We start from the raw sequence: 20399 nt of genomic DNA on the forward strand, positions 1-20399 counted from the left end.
ATCTAATAAATGCAGGGAAAGTAAGATGTGGAAATATAAGAATGATACTGCAGACATTTTCATGTTAATGCTGAAATCTACAGCTTCTTATGAGTTGGAAATGTATCTCCTATGTCGACATTCTTCTTACATTGAAAACCTTCTGGACAATCCAGCCGTGGTATTTCTTCAGCGCTTCTTCATAGGCTTTGGTGACATTGACCCGAATGAGGTTGGGGTTGTTTTCATCTCTTTCTCCATCAGCCAAACTTTGCAGTAGGACCTGTATGAAACGGAGACCCCTACAGGAAACCCCCAGTATTTAGAAAATATTATGTTTATTTTATGTTAGTAGCTGTAATAAGCATGAAATAATTGTCTCAGCTCAAACTGTCCATGTTTCTCACCTCTTCAACCACATCAGAGCTAATGTTGCTCCAACTTTAGGCCACTCTGCTCCATGGGCTTCTCGCTCTGCCTCCAAGATGTCCTGTAAGGTGACATACTTTGCAGGATCTTTTACATAAACTCCTCTTATTTTCTGAAGAAGAAAAAAAAAAGCACATTTGTTTTGAGTTTGCATGAAGGAGTAGCACCACCAAACCCCCTGCTTGTATTTGAATCCATAACAGTAACATGAAAACACACCAGTGAGCCAACAAATACACAGAAACACAGAAAAAGGTCTGTATCTCACCGTTATATTGCCGTTTATGTCTGATTTGATGACAGTAAATACTTTTGATCCCAGGCAGTCTGCAAGAGAAACAGACATTTGAGAGCATGGCAATAAAAAATGAATGACTTCATGGCTCAGAGGGTGAGTCGGCCTGTAGAAAAAAAAAAAGAGGAGGGGGGGTGGGGGTGTCTGTCAATGCATAATCTGAGGAAAGTCACACTGAGGTCAATGTATGCACTGTTCAATGTGTAAACAAAGAGTTTCTCTATAGGCAAAAAGAACAGGCGCAGCTGGTTCCGAAATCCTCCCCGTGACCCACCAGCACCATCATGTCTGGTGTGTGAAATAAGCCCCCCCTCTTTCTGAAAGACAGTTTCACCTGGATCACACAAGTGTCAAGTCATACAATAGGAGGTAGAAACAGGTCCGCCAAGTAGAAGCCATGGCAGCGCAGCGACGCCGTCCCATCAAGTCACCTGATGCGTGTTTTGCAGAGTTCAGGTGCAGCTAATACTCACCAAAAAACGACGGGAGGTGAGAGACGTTCTCCAGGAACGTTTTCGTGTCGATTGACTTGTCAGGAGGAAGTTCGTTAAATTGATTATCCAATAAAAGAGACATGGTGCTGCTTCGTAAGCGCCCGACAGACCAGTAGTGGCGAGCAGCAGCTCTCGGTGAATGAACCCGGAACTATGCTCGCGTCAGATGGGTGGGGAAGCGACCAACACACACACACACACACACACACACACACACACCATCACTTTCGTTCTTCTCCAACAGGTGAGAAATAATACACAAACGTGCAGCTAACGCACAAGGCGGCATAAAACACACGCGCGCACACACAAGTTCTTTGAGGTATTATAGTTTATTTTTCCTTTCAACTAAGGCAGGGACTATTTTCAACCACCGACACAGGAGTGAGCTGTATATCTACAAGGAATTTAATGTCAGGTTTGACACCAGGGTGGAAGAAACTGAATAAGCGCACTTTCATTGAAACTCAACAATTTTGTAGGTTGCAGGATTGGAAGAAAACTGACTACATTTCTTCGGGGTTACATAATCATATTACATAAAAATGCCAAATAGCTATACACACTTCTTTCAAGTGTAACAGATGTGTGGTGAGAGTGATGCACCTGACAGATAAATGCTAAATATTTTCAGCAGTGCAATAGAACTAGTTTTTCCTGTAATAGTTGTAAACACATGGACACATAAAAATGTGTTTTTGTGTACTGTGTCACGTGACTACATTAGAGTAAAAAAAAATAGACTTTTTTTTTTTTTTTTTTTTAAAGAAAATGCAATTGGGATGGGTTATATTTTCACTGGTCACTTCCCATGTAACCAAAAGTCACTCTTTTCATAAATGGCTTTTTGTAAACTACTCACAAAAAGTTAGGGATTTTCAACTTTTGGGTGAAATTGTCATAAAATGTTTTAAGTTGATGCCAAACTGACATGTCATGAATGTGGGACATTTCAGCAGAATTATGTGATAATTTCTTCTTCTCACATCGTTTACTGAAACAAAATCCAACGGTGATGAGTGTACGTCATTATGAAAGGCCAATGTATCATCGACTTGTCATGTGTGATGTGTGGTCTAGTCTAATGATGTCTGAAGTTGTAAAGGATGATGAAGGGGATTGTTTCGATACAAGTTATTATTGAACCAGAACATTTGATGGTCCATTTATGCTTTTGTGGTTAATCATCTTGTTTGAGAAAAACAACACGTTAGGAAATAGGGACTTCAACATTAAGAAGTAGTACATGTGTATTTAAAAGTTTAAAGTGGATCAAATTAAGTTCACCAATAAAAATATAATAGAGATTAGGTTCATTCTGACATCACACAAAAAGTTAAATATCCCCAAAAATTTACAGTAATAAGGATGTTATTTGTATGTAATGCCTGATTTAACTAACATCTGACCATATATCTTCTGAAATGTATTTAGTCCAAAGAATAATTATACTAATATTCTGATATATACTTTTGTCAAGCTGATCAGAAGGAATTAAGTATTTTAAAATGATATATGGTCATTTTCTTTTAATACATTCCACCTTTCAACCTGAGAAATACAAGTGTAACTGCAGCTGTGCAGCAAATTCTTTTTCCACCTCTGGTTCAAACTCATCTGGCTCACTACACTGATCTACCACAGGGACACACAGGGCACAGTAATTGTATCGTTGGCTGTAAACCATAGCAGTACACATTTGACCACAGGATGCATGTAAATAAAAATGACTCTGGAATTACAGCACCACAACAAATACACAGCGATCACAATTTGCCCATGAACTGCCAGCTGAGATGTCCCAAACCTGAGGACAAACATTAGCCTGTGACAAGCATTGTGTTAAACAAAAGCTTATGAAAATAAACACTGATATTTTTAGAGGTATGACATACAGTTTATAAATAGAATAACATTTGTGTTAATCTGATAAAGAATTGCATGGATACATACATTTTACATATTTGCATAATGCGATTAGAATCAGTTTAAAGTGGATTTCACACAGGCCAATTTGGCCATCATTGTGGGCAACTTTGCCTTCTCACACACATACACACACACCGTAAGTGTAACATTATAACTCCAAAAACTAATAATCATTTACCTATAGCCACAACTTTGACTTGTGGATGAAGAGAGCTCGTTGAATCACCTACTGAAACGAAATGCTCATCCTTGCGGGCGTAACAGGACACTCAACACACTGAAGCATTTTTATCAGCACTTTGTTTGCTAAACCGACATGGATTTTAACCAAGCTGCATGGCAGTGATTCAAGATTACAATACTACTATCACCTTTTAAAAAAACAATTAAAATGGAACATAAACCAAAGTCACTGGAGTACATAAATTTTATCTATTGCGATATTTGATGTTCTGACATTTTTTGGTCCCACCAGCTTGCCCATGAAAACAGACATTAAGGAGCACAACTGATGACCTCTGGTGCCAATTTACTAATGAGAAAAATTAAATAAAATATGAAAAGTTCTTTGAAACATCTTGCTTTTTTAATCATGTTCTATTCAGTGTGTGTGTGTGTGTATATATATATATATATACATATACATATATATATATATATATATATATATATATATATATATATATATATATATATATATATATATACACACACACACATACACACAATGATAATACACACGCACATGACATTGCACTTTTGGAAATAGTGGTTATAAATGTGTGAGGTAAAAATAGTAGGAGAATTTCTCCTTAATTTTTTCTGAATGTTTCTGTTCATTTCAGCATGGCTTAAGAGACCAAAAAGATGAAGAAAAGCCTTTGATCCATAACTATCATTGCATGTTTTTTTTTTACTCTGTCACAAGGAATGTATGTGAATACTTACTCTGTTTACTATCAGGAAACAAACCAAACACTGATTACGATGCAAAAAGTTGCGCTATAGCGGACATTACACACTGGGTGCAAAGGAAATGTCTTTGGTTTTAGTTAGTTGTTATTTTCTTTGGTTGTCACAGTAACCAGTTGCTTGGCAGCTTTGGCAATGTCATAGGCGCACTGAATGACCTGCTGAGTGACCAGCTGGATGTCTGGTGGGGAAGGATTGTGTCCTGCAGCCTTCTGACACTCTCCATGGAGCCGGCTGGCACTGGAGGTCAGCAGATAGAGAGAACTTTGTACCGTCTCCGAAGATGGCCTCTATTGGGAGGGAAGGGGAGAGATGATAAAGGATTAACAAGAGAGGCACAGGATAGCATCCATAAGTGAACATTTCCTGCTGACTGCAGACACAAAGGCACTGGGTGCTTGCCTGCATGAGTAAATATCAAAGTAATCCTATACAGGCTGAATATAAACACTCATTTTGGAATTAGTTTTTGATCATCTTAGGCTGTTTTCAGAAACAACAAATCTGTTTATGACTTGGAACATGGACACTTGGGTGCTTACTTTGGGAAACAGGGCAGCCATCTCTGTCACAGCCATGCAGATTTTTTCAGAGCAAGGCAGAAAGCTGTGGAAGAAACAAAAGGTTGAATGGGGATTCACTTGCTCCCTTTCCTGAGGATAGAAAAAGTTAAACTAGTTCCTGTATCACCAATGGATATTATTACAAAAAAACGACAACTTCATTCAAATTAATTACTGTTACATACACCAGCCTTATCCTTCTAATTATAAAATAGCAGCTATTACTCATGGACACAGCAAGCCTCAAACAAGATCAACACTGTCAACCTGACAGTTTTATCTGTCTTCAGAGACTCTAGTGGGCAATAATTAAGCTGTGAAAACATGAATTTGGTAGGCAACGACCCAGGAAGTGATCATAGCATCCAACAAACACTTCACTGGTTGTGCTTATTACCATGGGTAGATGATGGACACCGTTTATGTAAATTAGTGAATATGTTACTCTTTATTGTAATAAAACTGTAATAAAGAAATAAATTAGGGAAATTATCAAGTGCTAAAAATACACAAAAACAATCAATCCCTGTGGATTTAGCAAGTCAGTGGGGAAAATATGATCACGTGGTGTTTGCTTTTTGTCAGCTGAGTTAACACACTCCACACTGATGCCCAGAAGATGTACGGTTTCCAGGACACAGGGACAGACACAAGGGAACCCTGGTCTTTGGGACTTAAGTGCAGTCACTTTTCAGTGATATGCGACTGACTGCATTCACCTTGCAAGTTAGGTGTTTACCAGCTAGCTGACTAGTATGAAAGCAGGCAGTGCACAGTGCCCTGAGGACACCCACTGAAATCCATTGACCTAGAAGTGACAACCATTTGTGCTCTTTAAAAGGCAGAGCAGAAAGAAAAGGGATAGAGTCAAAGATGACATATATGGCCTGGCAGACCACACACTGTGGTTGCAAGCTTTACCTTTCATGTTTGGTCTCCTGGGCAGCTCTCAGAAGTTCCTGTATGTTCTTAGTGATTTGCTCTGTCTTACAAATGACATCCTCAGTGCAGGGTAGGGTGGCATCTTCTTCACCTTCCTCTGCTGGTTCCGCTGCGTCAGAGGCTGCAAGAGGGCTTCTACAAATGCAGAGGAAAATACATTGTTGAAGAATTAATCCTAAAAATAAACTGCTTATTGAAAACCTTAAGTGATGTGATAATGATACTAACTTCTTGTGGAAAGCATATTGTACAAATCAAAATGAAAACCTATGAGCCAAAGACCTAACCAAAATCTAGATCATGGATTTTGGCTGAACTAAAGCTTTGCTGAGTAAACCATTGAGAAACCCTTCATCACAGCTATTACTGGTTGATAACTGGCCCAGATACAACTTCAGCATACTAAAGGTTGGCAAATAAATTGCTAAATTGATGTCACTGCTATAGTCAGTGAAGCCACTATTTCTTTTTCTCAAACATTTAGCTTTCAGTTTCTGTATAAAATAAAAATCATCTTTATAAATATTCTGCTGTCTTATGAAGTAGAATTCATAGTATTTGGAGGTGAACCAAGTGTTCAACGAAATTCTATGAGGGGCAACCTTTAATCATCCTCTGCAAGGGAGTGTGTATCATTCAATTACGGATTCCTGCACATCGCATGATGCATGATACACTGCCTTTAGATTGAAAGAAACCCCCCATCTGCTCAGAACATCTGATTCAGTCAGTTTTAAAATCAACTACATATTTTCCAGTTCGCACCATTTTTGCTCAAGTAGGTAGGTACTAAATTGACAAAAACATTCCTGCTTACCCAGTTTCCTCCAGTTCAGAGTGGTTGGGTGTAGTGTCATAGTCATTCTCGAGCATTGTACCCTGCCCTCCGAGACTGCAGCCCTACAGGGGAAAGCGGGTTAGTGTCTCTCAAACACAATATGTCTAATCAAAACACACATATCAGAAAAAATGTGGGCACATTTAAATTAGAATCATGCCATTCTGAATCAGACATTTCATTTGACAGTAAATTGCAGAGGAAGAAGTAGTACATAATCAGGCCACTGTGGTGGAAGACATGTGTAGTGCAATGGATGCAATTAGTAGATGCAAAAAAAAAAGTCCTGACGGTAGCGGAGGATTCTCTTAGCAGTGTCCATCACTAATAAGCACATTGTAGTGAGCCATTCTAACTTTCACTGGTAGTGGAAACTCCTGCAGCCTGGACAAACAGGCCTGGCGCAACATTTCATCACCGCTTCTGATGTTTATTAAAACAAGCTGGGCTTGTTCAGATGGCTGAACTGTAGCAGAGGCACTGCAGTGCATGCATGCAGGCAGGTGATAATGAGAGAAAGCAATTTAAAGGCGCAGGTCAGGAGAGAGAAGAATGGGGGGGGGGGGGGGGTCAAGCAGGAGGACAGTTTTCACCATCCCCTGAGGTTTGGTCTAAGCCAAAGGGACATTCAGTACTTAACCCTTCGAGATCTCTCATCCCACGACCAGGACAGGGGAGAGGGGAAGGTAGGGAGGGAGGATGCAGCTGTTCCCAAGGGACCCCTACCAATCTAGAAAGGGGTCAAATCAAGTTGAGCATACTCTGAGGTGCAGTAAATGATTGAATGAATAAATGGAAGGGAAAAAAAAACCCAAAACTTCACCAGCCCCATGCCAGGCACCATCGTTTTGAACATTCATGAGCAGGGACATGGCCGCTTCTTTGCTTACATTGGTAGGGAAGGGTTGTAAAACGACTCCGTCGTCATGGCGAACTGTTTCCACTCTGTGGGAGGACTGCTTTGGAGTAGAGCCGGTCTCATACATGGACATGGCGCGACCTCCACGGGTTGGATGTCGACCAAAGGGCCCCTGGGGGTGCTGCTGTCCGCTGGGGGTTTGCCATCGCAGTGTTGTGTTTTCAGTCTGCAGGGAGCTCAACTGTGGACAACAAAACAACTTTCAACTCAACCCAAGCTGGGGGGCTGGCCTCCTCACAAAAGCTCTGCTAGACATAATAGAGTAAACACAGATAACCCACCAAGTGAAAGGCCATTCTGTTAGGTTGAGTTCACCTTCATCTTTGTTCTGTTTTTGGTCTCCCTTCATGACTTTTCTCATAACAAAAAGGTTTGTTCCGTAGACAAAACAAATGCTGACACTATGTGCTGATATAAACTCTTGAAGTACAACCGCCTGAGAATTTGTCACCAAGGTTGTTGCCCTTATTTATACTAAATGCCCTTAGACACTGCTGGAACAAAGCAGTGAGAAATGTGATCTCTTATACTTCCTGTGAAAGGAATTAAGGGCATGTTCACACTGCCGCTGTTGGTTTACATGGAAAGTGATTCACCTCCTAAGATAGTACAACTCATTTGGTGCAGTATGAACATCAACCACACTGATGCAGACCAAAGAAGCAAATGCTGGTCCGCTTGAAAGTGGTTTTCTTGCTAATTGACTATCCAGCAACCAAAAAGAAAGCTGCTATGCCACTGCAATCAAGCACCAACAGAGAGAACAAAGTGATGCCGATTAGGTAAGAGAAAAAGCAAAAGCATGTGATCAGAAAACATGGCCTATGTTCTGCTAGGACTAAAGTCTGCACGGGTCTAGTTTAGTCCCAAACCCACCTAAATACATTACGACAACCAAACCCGACCCGTTGAGATCTGCTAGTTAAATGTGGACCAGATCCGTTTATCTATAAATCATGTTACTTTACTACTTGGGGGCCTTATTTATTTGATTGGGAGAATGCTGCAAAAAGCAGATATCATCCACCATCCCTGGATTTAGCTGGGTCTCTGATCATAAATCACAGAACCAGCAGCTGGAAAATCTCTCTCTATCTGTGCTGCACAGGGTGGCAAGGACTTTCCTCGCAATAAGCACAACGTTTGGAAATATTCCTGCAGAACTTCACAAAAAAGGCCTGATCTCTGAGCCTGATCAGTTAAAAACATCAGGTCATATCCACAGAAATAAGAAGAAGAAAAAAAAAGAAAAAAAAAAAAAGATTTTTTTTTTTTTTATTATCATAAAATTCACTTGCATGACATATAATCGATAATTTTTCATTGCAAAACTGTGTTTTTGTGAGAATATCACCCCATATCAAATAGTTGGTTTAACTGTGTGATGTTGTCCAGACAGTTTGACCCACTTGAGTTAAGTGTTATTTGAACACAAACCAATCGAAATGAAGGTGTGAAATCTTTCAGAAATCCCTGCTCAAATGAACTGGATCCCCCGGACTATCCTGCTCTGTACCATACATGAACTTTCAAAGAAACAATCCTAGAAAACTTGTGATTTATGTAGAAGACAGGCCAAGAGTTTAAGGTTGCTGAAAGATGAGCATAGCATTAAAAAACCAGCAGGAGGAGACAGTGCACAGTTCTAATAATCACCCAAGTGGAAGAAAAAGATACTGAACTGTGGAGATACTGTATGCTGAAAAAACCATGAAATGCTAGATGTGTACAGAATGTTCCTTTGCCATTCAAAACTTTCTGTTATATACATTTATAGGATGCGTATTTGGTCTAATGGCAGGGTTGAAGCACACAGTAAAGATTAATGAAACACACATCAGTGAGAAGTTCTTGATAAAGGTAAAAAAAAAAAAAAAGCTGGAACTATGCTCCTGTAAGTATTCATTAAATCACTACTTGATGACATGCTAATGTTTAAGAATGCGAACATTAAGACAAATTAAAATCAACAAACAGCTCTTTAAGCGCAAACTCACTCAATGGCTGTGATTTCAGATCTAATATACTGCTGCAGTGGAGTGTGTAAGCACTGACTTACATGTTTGAATATATATTTATGCTGCCTTTGTTTAAAGTTTATTTATTGGTGTTAAAAATGTAATTATTACCTCTTGGCCTTTCTGGAACTGAATCAGACTATTTTTCCTTGTCATCACCAGTACATGTGATTGTTTACACTTTTAGAATTTTTGGCCAAGGAATGTATGTAAGCAGAGCATTTAGGGGCACTAAAGCTGCAACATTTTCTGTAGTCTGAAATCTTTTTTCTTTTTTACACAGTGTATAGTAGTCCTCTGTGAATAATTCACTTTAGTATTTTCATAATACTCCATTGTGTCAGCATCATTGCACTTATGTTTAATTTGGATATTTTATTTATTTAGATATTTCATAAGGTGTATGTGTGCCTGGTAAAAGGTATGTAAGGGTTTGCAAGTGACAAACAATCCACAGAAGTGAATAAAAATAATGAAAGTTTTATCTTAGAGAAAACAGAATGAAATAACAAGTGTCCCTGTTTTGCCACAAGAAAAAGAATGGTAAAACAAATATTTTCTGATGACAAGCTGAATGACAGCAGTAGTAAAAGTCACAAAAATGATTTTAAAAAATATAATCACAGTAGGGACTTTGTATGTTTTTTAAATGACCCTGACTTGTTAGAAACAGATGCTAAAGTGGAGCTGCCTCACAAATGGATTTGCACACAGTAGAAACCATAATGGAGGATTTCATGAACATCACCACATAAATAAAACTTTTGGGAAACCAGCTGTGATAGCTGGGAAACACTAAGACATGACTGACTGGGAAAAGTGACAGCCTGGAATAGTTGTAGATGGCATTTGTCACATGCCTTCTGATGGTGGCAGGGATCTAATTCAGTGGCATTTCTGTCTCGCAGAATGCTTGCATTCATAACCCCAATGATGCACCACATTCAAGCACCAATCACAGCTACATTTAAACTGTTTATAACAAGCTGACTGTGTAGACTTGTAATAATGAATCATTATGTCATCCGTAGTAACCATTCGTACTCTAAATTGTCCCTCGGACTGAGTGTGACTGAATGGTTGGTTGTCTCTGTGTTGGCCCTGTGATGGACTGACATCCTGGCGAGGGTGTTCCCTGCCACTCGCCCAATGATGGGATAGACTACAGCTCTGTGTGAATCTTAATTGGACAAAGTGGTTTAGTGAATGAACAAACGAATGAACAAACGAAAAAAAGGTAACCAATTGTGAACTGGTCCTCCTGGCATGTTACTAAGACGTTTACCTTTAGTCTGGTGTGGATCAGAAAGAACCACAAGTTAACTGGAGTGCTCTTTGGTTTGTATGTCAAAACGGACGAATGGGCAGCTATTGCATCAGTTCTCACACCAACTTATCAATGAGCTTAAACTTAAACAGAAGCAGGTTTATTTTTTCCTAAGTAAATAAGATAAGGAACTTAATCAGCATTAGTTTCCAACCGTCACAGAAGCAATAATTGCAATGGTTTGCTCTTTTTCTCAGCAAAGCAGGAAATAAAATAAAAAAAAAATTGAATAATATACCTATAATACACCTTTAAAGCAGTCTTTTAGAGCTTAACACAGAAATAAATTTCAGCTGACTAGATAAAATGGGTAGCATCAATTACATCAAAATATTAGACAGTTTTTGTTATAAACCAAATGCAACAAAGGCTGAGCAGCGAACCAAATAAATATACATCAGAGGATGTAAATGCAACATATCCAGCACCCAGTGATTCTAGTTATCTTATCTTAAATATCCAAATATATATAAATCTGAGATATCTGATAGCAAATTTAGGACTCATTTTTTCAAGCCTAGCAAATCAGTAGTAGATATTCCCAATATGCCCACCAGCTCCCTGCAAGTTATCTGACCTTGCTCTGCATCAACCGCAGCTCCTCACTCAGATGACAGTTGACTTTGAGCAGCTGTTGTATTTTGGCTTCGGATGCAGTTAGGGCGCTCTTCACTTCCATAAACTCCTGCACTGTTATTGGTCCATCAGACAGGTCAGATGACTCTGAGCTCTACAGTGGGAAAAAAAACCAAAATACACAGCATGGGGATAAATTTAATTTAATCAATTAAAAAAATAATAAAATCAAGCGTAATGCTGGTTAAAATAAGTTCCTTAAAAGACTGACCTTGGTCCTTCCATCATTGCAGCTGTCCCCACATACGGCCTCTTGCACTGGATCTTCATCTGATGCCACGCTGTCGTAATCTGGTTGGTCGTTGTCCTGGCTCTCACTGTTGTGGCGACTGTCTATTCCTTGAAGGATCAGTTCTACATTCTCTGATGGCAGACCACAAGATCGAAGGAGTAGGGATCAAACATGAGAGTAGCATCAAAATACTGACAACTTGTTTTTATTTCATGGATCCAAAATTTATGGATTATTCTTTATCATTTACAATCTTCTTTGAAAGTATGAGCAAAAAAAACAAAAAAAACAGCCAAAATGAGATGTGCTAAAGTCTATACTTTCTGTGCCACTTTTGCAACAACCAGCCTTGGTTGCCTTGTTTGTGTGGTAATAATGACAACCACAACAAGCAGAAGAAAGTTGTGTAACCCCAAAATTAAGTACACAAGCAAAGGAATTCAAGATGTGTTCAAATAAAACCTTGTATACCTTTAGGACTTTCGCAGGAATTACCCCACTGCCGACGCTTAGCATCTGTTAAAATATCAATAACCAGGGTGGCAAATTCGTGGGCACTAAACCTTGCCAGTTTTTGGCGACCCTAAAGAGCAAATGAATAGAAAATACACAACTAATTCATTAAACAGCACCTTTTAGAGTATATGCAACAAATCAAGTCTTAATGAAGAACTACACAACAATTACCTGGTTTCTAGTAGACGAGTACTCTGGATTAACAGGCAGAAAAGGCACAACTGTGGTATCTGTCACAAGTGTGCTGTGGTTCTGAGTGGCCAACCACACTGTTAAAGTGAGAAATATTACGCAACATTAAGAAAAAATGAAAATACAAATATAATCATGTTTATATACAGCTTTATGCAGTTAGGATTTTTAGATACAGACCTGCGTCTGTTTCCCTTCTGTCCACTTCATCATAAACATCCATTGCAAGTTCTTCAAACTGATGATTACTTAACTACAAAACATAAAGCTGAATTAATTATTAAATATGAGAACAGATGGACAACAATTGAATGACAGAAAACATACTTCAATTGTGAAAAAAAAAACAAGTAAAGGGCTCACCGACTGCAGTTTCTTCTTTGCAGCCTTTGCAAACTCTGACAAATCCAGACTGCTGTGGGGAAAAAAAACAAAACAAAACATTTTTTCCCTATTTAAAAAAGTCAACACCAACAAGTAAGTGGCTTAAGCATCAAAGATACTTACTTATTTCTTATCCATCCAATGCAGCACAAGAAAAAAAACAGAAATTTAACTATAAAGTGAATGTTTAGCTTTACAATAACATCAACATCTCACTACCTTGGGGGATGTCATTGTTTCCTTTAAGTAGTCTGCTATATCCATTGCAAGACCTCAGATTTTGCAATTACAGTATAAAAACAAAAGAATAATAATTTTACCTGTCGGCCATTTGGGGAATGATGAAATGTTGGCCATTTCTGTGGTCTATTACAAGAAAATAACAATGATTTCCATGGAAGACATACACCACACACCAACACATCTACAGCACTTACCAGGTCTTCTACCGCAAAGGTAAAACGTTAACCTGTCAGTGAGTTCATACTGGATCTCCACTAGCCTCTCTGCCAGCTCCTGGTGTCCAGCTTGTCTGCAGAGATTACACATAAAAATGTTTTTGTTAAAATATCTCACCGAGCTGAGCTGGCTGAATGGAGTTCCATTTTACAGATGTCTTTGCATAAAAAGGAAACAGAAGTTGTACTGGTGTTTTTATAGCTAATGTTAACCAACCATGCAGAGTGCACAGTTAACAATAATTATGATAATAGTTCCACTTCTTTTAAACTAGTCAAGCCGAGGATTTGATGAACTTGGGTCTGTCTTGAGAGTTCACTGGATGTTAAGTATTTGACTCATATTGGAAACGATCCTCTTCCTAGCTACTAACCCATATCCACCATTTTCTTGACATGCTATTTGTAACTCTCTGTAGAAAGAGCAACATTGTTCCATTCGCACATCTCTATAAATAGAATACATTCATGCATGTCTCAATCTTTAAAGGACATGTATCATTTCCTGTTGCACAGTGCGCTGCTGTCCGCTGAGGTGATGCTTGCAGGTGCACTGCTGTTCAGATTGCTTTTATAAGTGTAAAAACGGTTGCACTTTATTATGAATTTGAATGTTTTACATAAACAGCAGAGCTCAGCAGAGACACTGGGGACACAAAAGCCCTGTGAAGTTGGCTAAATGGGGAAAAAAAAAAAAGCAGCTCACTGCCTCCAAACAGAATGTTTCTGTTATTTCAAACTGGAACTTGTTCACTATCTCATAAACAAAAATAAATCTATTAACAACTATCTGACACACATATAGGTCAGGGAGAGAGAAAAAATGTTTTTTTTAAAAAATGTGTGCCACACTTTACCTTGCATAATCAATCGGTGTCTTTCCACTGGAGTCCAAAGCTCCAGGATCAGCTCCATAAACTGCCAACAGCTCTGCTTGCAGCACTTGTCCTGCTTTTGCTGCTATGTGGAGTGGAGTGTTTCCTTTCTCCTGGTGTCACATGTAAAGATGCTTAGGTTTTAATGTTACAACATCTTAAAACAAGACTAAATTCATTTTTCCCTTTAAAAAAAAGACTTACAGGATGGAAGAAGTTAGCCTGAGCTCCTAAAGATAGGAGTCTGAGGCAGGTCTCCAGGTTCCCTGTCCGAACACTGGAGTGAAGTTGCTAAAAGAAAATCAAGAGGTGTTTGGATTGAATGTGAGATCCACTCCAGAGTTTGCTTTATGACATAAACTTACCAAGAAATGTGACATTATGTATATAAAGTAAGCTCACAAGCCCAATAATTTCATATGAGTACAGAATTTGTACAATCCAATAAGATGCAATATCATTGCAGCTTTAGCCACAGATCTCAGGTAGAGGCAAACAAAAAGTGCAAACATGACCAATATGAATGCAGAATGTCACAGGAATAAAGATAGCCATCAATCTATAAAAAGGGGAAAAACACTGATGACATTTACAGGAAATTGACAGATATGAAGGTTTAAAAGGAAGAAAAATATATTGCAGTGCACCGGCAAAACTATTTTTTTTTTAAGTCACATTTCAAGATACGATTATTTTCGGTTTAATTGCTTTCAGCTGCTTTTTCCAAAAGGCATAATGTAAATGAATTAAATTAAAACAAAAAATATTTTATTCATCCCAGAGGGAAATTATTTTGAGATGTTATTTCCACATGTAATAATTTTGGTGTTAAATCTTCATGAAAACAAACAACAACTCTCACCTTGCTGAGGTCTTTTGCAGTTACACTATCATCCTCCCGACACGGCATCCGGTGGACATACGCCAACATCTGATACTTTGCCTTGATGAATTCTGTCTTGTTGGGGCTGAAAATAGCAAAGATACTCAGGTGTAAAAAAGGACATTGAAAACTAAATCTTTATTTCTATTTCAGTGTTTATCCTGTCTTATAATTGCAATTTGTGATTCAAATAAAAAGTATCATCCAAAACAATCTTCAGTAAAATTGTGAAACTTTTGTGGGAGTGCATTTTGTTCACTCCATAACACCATCATAAAGCTGTATGTTTTATCAACCCAAATGGACAGTTTTCAATCAATCCATAAAGACACATTAATCCCTCTTCACGGTCTTAATACACACATTATTTGTGGTTAAATCCACACAACAAGAAGACTATTTAAAACCTCTAACGGTACCTGGACTTCATAAAGGCTGCCCTTGATCACAGATTCTGTTAATAACTTTTATGGACAAAATTTCTAGGCACAGCTGAGGTGTTGAGAGAATCTAGTTTGGTGGCCTCAGGATGTGTTTCTGTTGGCTTTATTGGGTTGTGACCCCCAGCTCTCGCTAGGCAGTTAGGATGAAAATCAGCACCTCCAAAACCGAGACCATGGTCCTCAACTGGAAAAAGGGTAGAGCGTCCTGTCTGAGTCGCAAAACTCTCGATTTACCAGTTGGTCTGTGTTCCTATCCTCACCTATGATCATGAGCTGTGAGTGGTGTCCAAATGAGCAAAAAACACAGATACAAGTGGTTGAAATTATTTTCCTTTGCACAGCGGCCATGCTCTCCCTTAGAGATAGAGTGAGAATTTTGGTCATACTGGAGAGGCTCAGAGTAGTGTCACTGCTCCTCCACACCGAGAGGAACCAGATGAGATGGTTCAGGTATCTGGTTAAGATGCCTACTGAGCGCCTCTCTGGTGAGGTGTTCCGGAAATGTCCCTCTGGAAGATCCGAAGAAGACACAGAACACACTGGAGGGATTACATCTCTCAGCTGGCCTGGGATTCCCCTAAAGGGCTGTCCAATATGGCTGGGGAGAGGGATTTCTGAGCTTCTCTGCTTAGACTGATACCCCTGTTACCCAACCCTATATATGCAGCAGAAAATGGATGGATTGATGGATGGATGATTGTCCACTTTTAGATTCCTTCCTTTTTTTAAGCAGCTGTCGTGTTTATATAAGCAGCAGTCAGCCCAGCAACTTAAAAAGAAAGACAGTTCCTCTAGAGACTAATTTTAGCCTTGTTTCCTCCAATTGAAATGAATGCTTAGTTTCTGAGTTGCATAAAAGGCAGTCACTTTTCTGTGGAAGTTCCTGCAGTTCCTGACTATTGTTTTATATTGAATATAACTGCTCTGCTACAACAAAACTCTTAAGAAGAAAAAATAGGACTTTTTAGGATGACCACGGAATCCTCATGGTCTATTAAAATTCAGATTAAAATACACCTTCTTTCCCCTGTGTGAATACTTGATTACTGCTTATTTCCAAGTGGAAACATGTAACAAGGGTTTTTTTTGTATTTGTTGTCACAACACATAAAGAAAACCTGCTCATCTACTGGACGTCTTCTCTTTCTGCCATATCAGAGCAAAACATGGAGCTGCACAAAGCTGTCAACAGAACCCAAAACACTTCCTCATGCTAGCATTCAATGCAGAGGGTGCTGGTCCAATTTTAGTTCAGTCTTCGTGGCTGTTATGTGCATGCCACAGGCAATGTGCTGCACTTATACAATTTTAAGATTCGCCTTTCACATTTCTTAACATTGTGTTATTAATTAAAAGCAAAATAAAACTTGTACATTGATTCTGAATCTCTGCACTGCAGATTTAGTTTCTGTTTCAAAACTAAATCTGCAATGCAGCATGTTAGGAATGATACATGCTTGAAAGCATGTAGTACATGTAGGAACGTAATACAAACATCATTATACAACAAAATATGTGTGAACATGCCGTGTTAAAGATCAAACATGGCATTTACCTTAGTCTTAATTTTGTTGTGTGTTTTTTTCCATCTACATGTCAACTGACTGAATAAAATCTTGCTGAAACTGAACTGGAAGGAGTCGTGGTTTTGGTACAGAGGCTTAAGTAGACATGTTCATTGACCTTAACAAGAAAAATCAATGTTGTCATAAGAGTTTTATACAAAGTGCAAGCACGCAGACCAAAATCTGCAGTGACATATCAAAATCCTAAATAAAAAAAAAACACTTACTGAACTCTGTCCTGTGGGTTAGCTTTGCGTTTCCCACTCACTGAAGAGGAAGGATCAAGAAGACTATGTTCCCATATAGAATTTGCTCCATTACCATACAATGTTTGGACCATCTAGAACAAAAAAAAAAAAAAAAAAAAAAAAAAAAATCATACACTTACACACGGTATCAAGATTCCTGCGTAACTTCCCAGTTTTTATTAGTAAGATATGGCCTTTTTTTTTTTCTTTAGATGGATTTCACTAATTTGCATTTGGCTTATTGGTTTTGTGGGGGTTGTGTTTCTGTTTCCCCACCTGGAGCTGAGACGGTGGCCAAGGAGAATGAGTCAGATGTCGGACTTGAGAGCTGTGTCGCCCAAGACCTCGATGGATGCTGCAGCACTCATCGCAGATTAACACACCCCTGTTAACAGAGGCCCAGCGTGGTTCTACAACACACATACAACCATTGTTAAACCGTCAGCTTTACATACAAGTAGACATAGCTTCAGATTCAATCGTCTGTCAACTCCAGGCACGCTATAGTACATGTTCACTGGTTAAATGCCTCTTTATATGTTCAACTTCCCTAATCATAAATGAAACACACATTGAGCGACGGTATTTATCAGGAAGATGACTATAGTAACTAATCTTAGTCATAATCTAAAGAGCTAGCTAGTTTATGTAATTAAACTTAATGGCCATAATTCTACAACCCTCATCTCATTTCAGCAAACAGTTTCAGAATTAAACAAGTTAATGTTAGCATACAGATACGGCTTCATTTTAGTAATTGTTTCCATAATATGTACAGGTATACTTTTAGTCATATGGCTTACTGCTAATGAGTTGTGAACGCTGGTTATTTAATCTAGGTTAGATACCCGAACGTAGCAATAAGTTGTGTGGTACAGGCTAACTAGTTAGCTAACGTTAACGCTAGCTTGCTTGGCATCGTACCCGGAGCGCTGCAATCAGCGCAGACTTCTCTGCTTCGCACTCGCTTTGACATCCCTTGCTTGAAATTCTCAGGATCCGGTAATATTTTAAAATATATATTACAATGTATATATAAAAAGCAGACAGAATAGTCTGCCTCGGTAGATTGTATTTAGCAGTTCTACCAGGCGAAGGAACTGTGTCTGCTCTCCCCTCCTACTGTTGAACAAAGCGGTGTCTCGTTCCAATATTCACTTCACCTCCTCGGTGCTCCCTTGTCCGCTTACTCCCTTGTTTCCTTCAACATCTTCATAAATTTAAAATCACCACATAAAAATATGAATATTGTTGAAAGTTTAGTTAAATTGCGAAGCTCTGTAGCTATTTGTGCTATTTTTATGATTAAATAAATATACTCCACTTGCTGGAAGAAGGAAACATTGTACTTTTAACCACATTATTTTACTGAGACTTTCACAAAGACATGAGACCATTTCCATCCATATTTAATCAGATATGCTTACAAATGGTTTACAGTCAAAGTAAAAGATTTCATAAATATTACTCTGTTAACTTTGTAGCTATTGATGTAAAACATGCACACCCTTGTTAAAATGTCAGGTTATTGTGACTATAACTAGGGGGAAATTACAAATAATCATTAAAAAAAACTTTTCACACATTTGCAATTCCATTAAATCAAATAAATCTGTTAGGAGAAAAATACAAAACTAAAAATACAGACAAGACAAGAACTTGTTTGCCTTTGTGTGAACACCTTTAAACTAGAGCACCTTATAAATTTAATCACGATATTCATTCCTCTTGGGTACACCCCTGCCATCAAATATATAAAGCGATAAAAAAAAATAAATAAAATAAATAAGGTTCAGCCATCTTTGTAAGATTTTCCAGACATTTACTGAGTTGACTTCTGCAAAAGACATAAAGTATCACAAGGCATCTCATTGTTGAAAAGTATTCATCAGAAGAAGATTGCAAGAAGAAAATCCCACATCATTGCTTGCATGGACTACAGTGAAAATGGCCATTTAAAGGTGGAAAACATATGGGACATTAGTATCACAGAATGACAAATCTACCAAAGGCATGAAGGAAAATATGTTATGGTCCAAAAAGAACAAAACGCCATCCTAAAAGGAACATTTTGTTTTGATGGGAAAAAAAACAAAACTGCATCTCCAAAGAACACTGTGCATGGTGGCAGTATCATGATATGGGGCTGCTCTTCTTCATTTAGAAATGAAAGGTGGAGGGAATACGGAACAGTTAAAAATACCACTCATATTTGGACCAAAACCACACAGAAAGCTGAAGTGAAGAGGAATTTTACCTTCCAGTTTGACAATGATCCCAAACATCTAATCCAATTCTGGTGATGCATTTAAATTCAAGGCAATCCATGGTTGTCACCACACTTTGCAGAAACTTGCAGTCCCATCAGGTTTATACTTAGTGGGACCACCTTTTGTTTATCAGCATATGTAGCCAGGATAAATATGTTTTTTGTGTGTGGGCTATTTGACTGAAAGGGGGAGTGATAAGTGAACCAGGTGGTTTGGTTTGATTTACGCACACAAATAAAGTTGAAATGGTTTAAGTCGTGTTTTGAACTTCCTATTTATACAGCAACTTTTTATCTTGTCAATCACAGTCCCCCTGTTTATACACAAATACTCATAATATAGCCTACTTCTTGTATTTGTCAACTCTATGTTATGTTATACTGTTTTTCTCCTTACAAGTGCACACTCATGGTGTCTGGAAAACATACCATCTGTAGACATACACTATGTAATATGGACATGCAGGGGATCAAACAGGCAACCTACAGCTGATCTGTGGCTGCTAAGTAAAGAGAAAGCACATTCTTCTGCATCTAATCACTAAAACATGGTAAACATGCTACACAAATCAAAAAATGTAATTTCAAAGGTAAATATATATATTTGTACTTACTTGAATGCAGGTTTTTTTTAAATGCATTTTTGCCTGAATGGTAAAGCAAAGAAAAACTCATATTAGTAAGAGTGGCAAAAAAAAAAAAAAATTATACAACATCAACATCAAACCAACAAAAAATATCTATATAATACATGTGAGATGGGTTAGTAATAAAATGGAATTAGCCTGATAGGGAAAATAGTTCAATCCTTTGCCTTTTGGAGGGAAGGGGTGAGTGTGTGGGTGTCAAAATTTGGTCCCTTTGGACCTCACAGTCAATGAAATATGCACATCTTCATTGCGTTTAATTTCTTTTAGTTCTGATGTATGTCTAATTTTTTTTTATTATTACTTTATACCCTGCAACTTCTGTCTTTTGCGGCATAGTTGAACA

General features: G+C 38.3%; 1 protein-coding gene across 5 annotated transcripts; it reads right to left on the reverse strand.

Moving 5' to 3' along the window:
• Positions 1-417: 417 nt before the first annotated feature.
• On the reverse strand, positions 418-18254 carry git2b (G protein-coupled receptor kinase interacting ArfGAP 2b). Of its 5 annotated transcripts, XM_079256289.1 has the most exons (22): positions 18062-18254; positions 17414-17547; positions 17117-17229; positions 14861-14966; positions 14203-14289; positions 13981-14111; positions 13103-13197; positions 12986-13031; positions 12645-12696; positions 12462-12534; positions 12261-12358; positions 12045-12156; positions 11553-11704; positions 11283-11435; positions 7332-7541; positions 7082-7171; positions 6421-6503; positions 5583-5738; positions 4641-4704; positions 4257-4388; positions 677-735; positions 418-520 (listed from the first exon to the last, which is right to left on the reverse strand). In XM_079256289.1, exons 1-21 carry the CDS (start codon positions 18111-18113, stop codon positions 691-693), a joined length of 2184 nt encoding a protein of 727 aa, XP_079112415.1. In that variant the 5' UTR covers positions 18114-18254; the 3' UTR covers positions 418-520; positions 677-690. The 5 variants fall into 5 exon arrangements, with proteins under 5 accessions (XP_079112415.1, XP_079112414.1, XP_079112413.1 ...); XM_079256288.1 differs by lacking the exons at positions 418-520; positions 677-735 and having other exon boundaries at positions 3889-4388; positions 12645-12693; XM_079256287.1 differs by lacking the exons at positions 418-520; positions 677-735 and having other exon boundaries at positions 3889-4388.
• Between the last annotated feature and the right edge of the window lie 2145 nt (positions 18255-20399).

Source organism: Telmatherina bonti (assembly GCF_933228915.1).
Source record: "Telmatherina bonti genome assembly, chromosome: 17".
Classification (NCBI taxonomy): Eukaryota; Metazoa; Chordata; class Actinopteri; order Atheriniformes; family Telmatherinidae; genus Telmatherina; species Telmatherina bonti.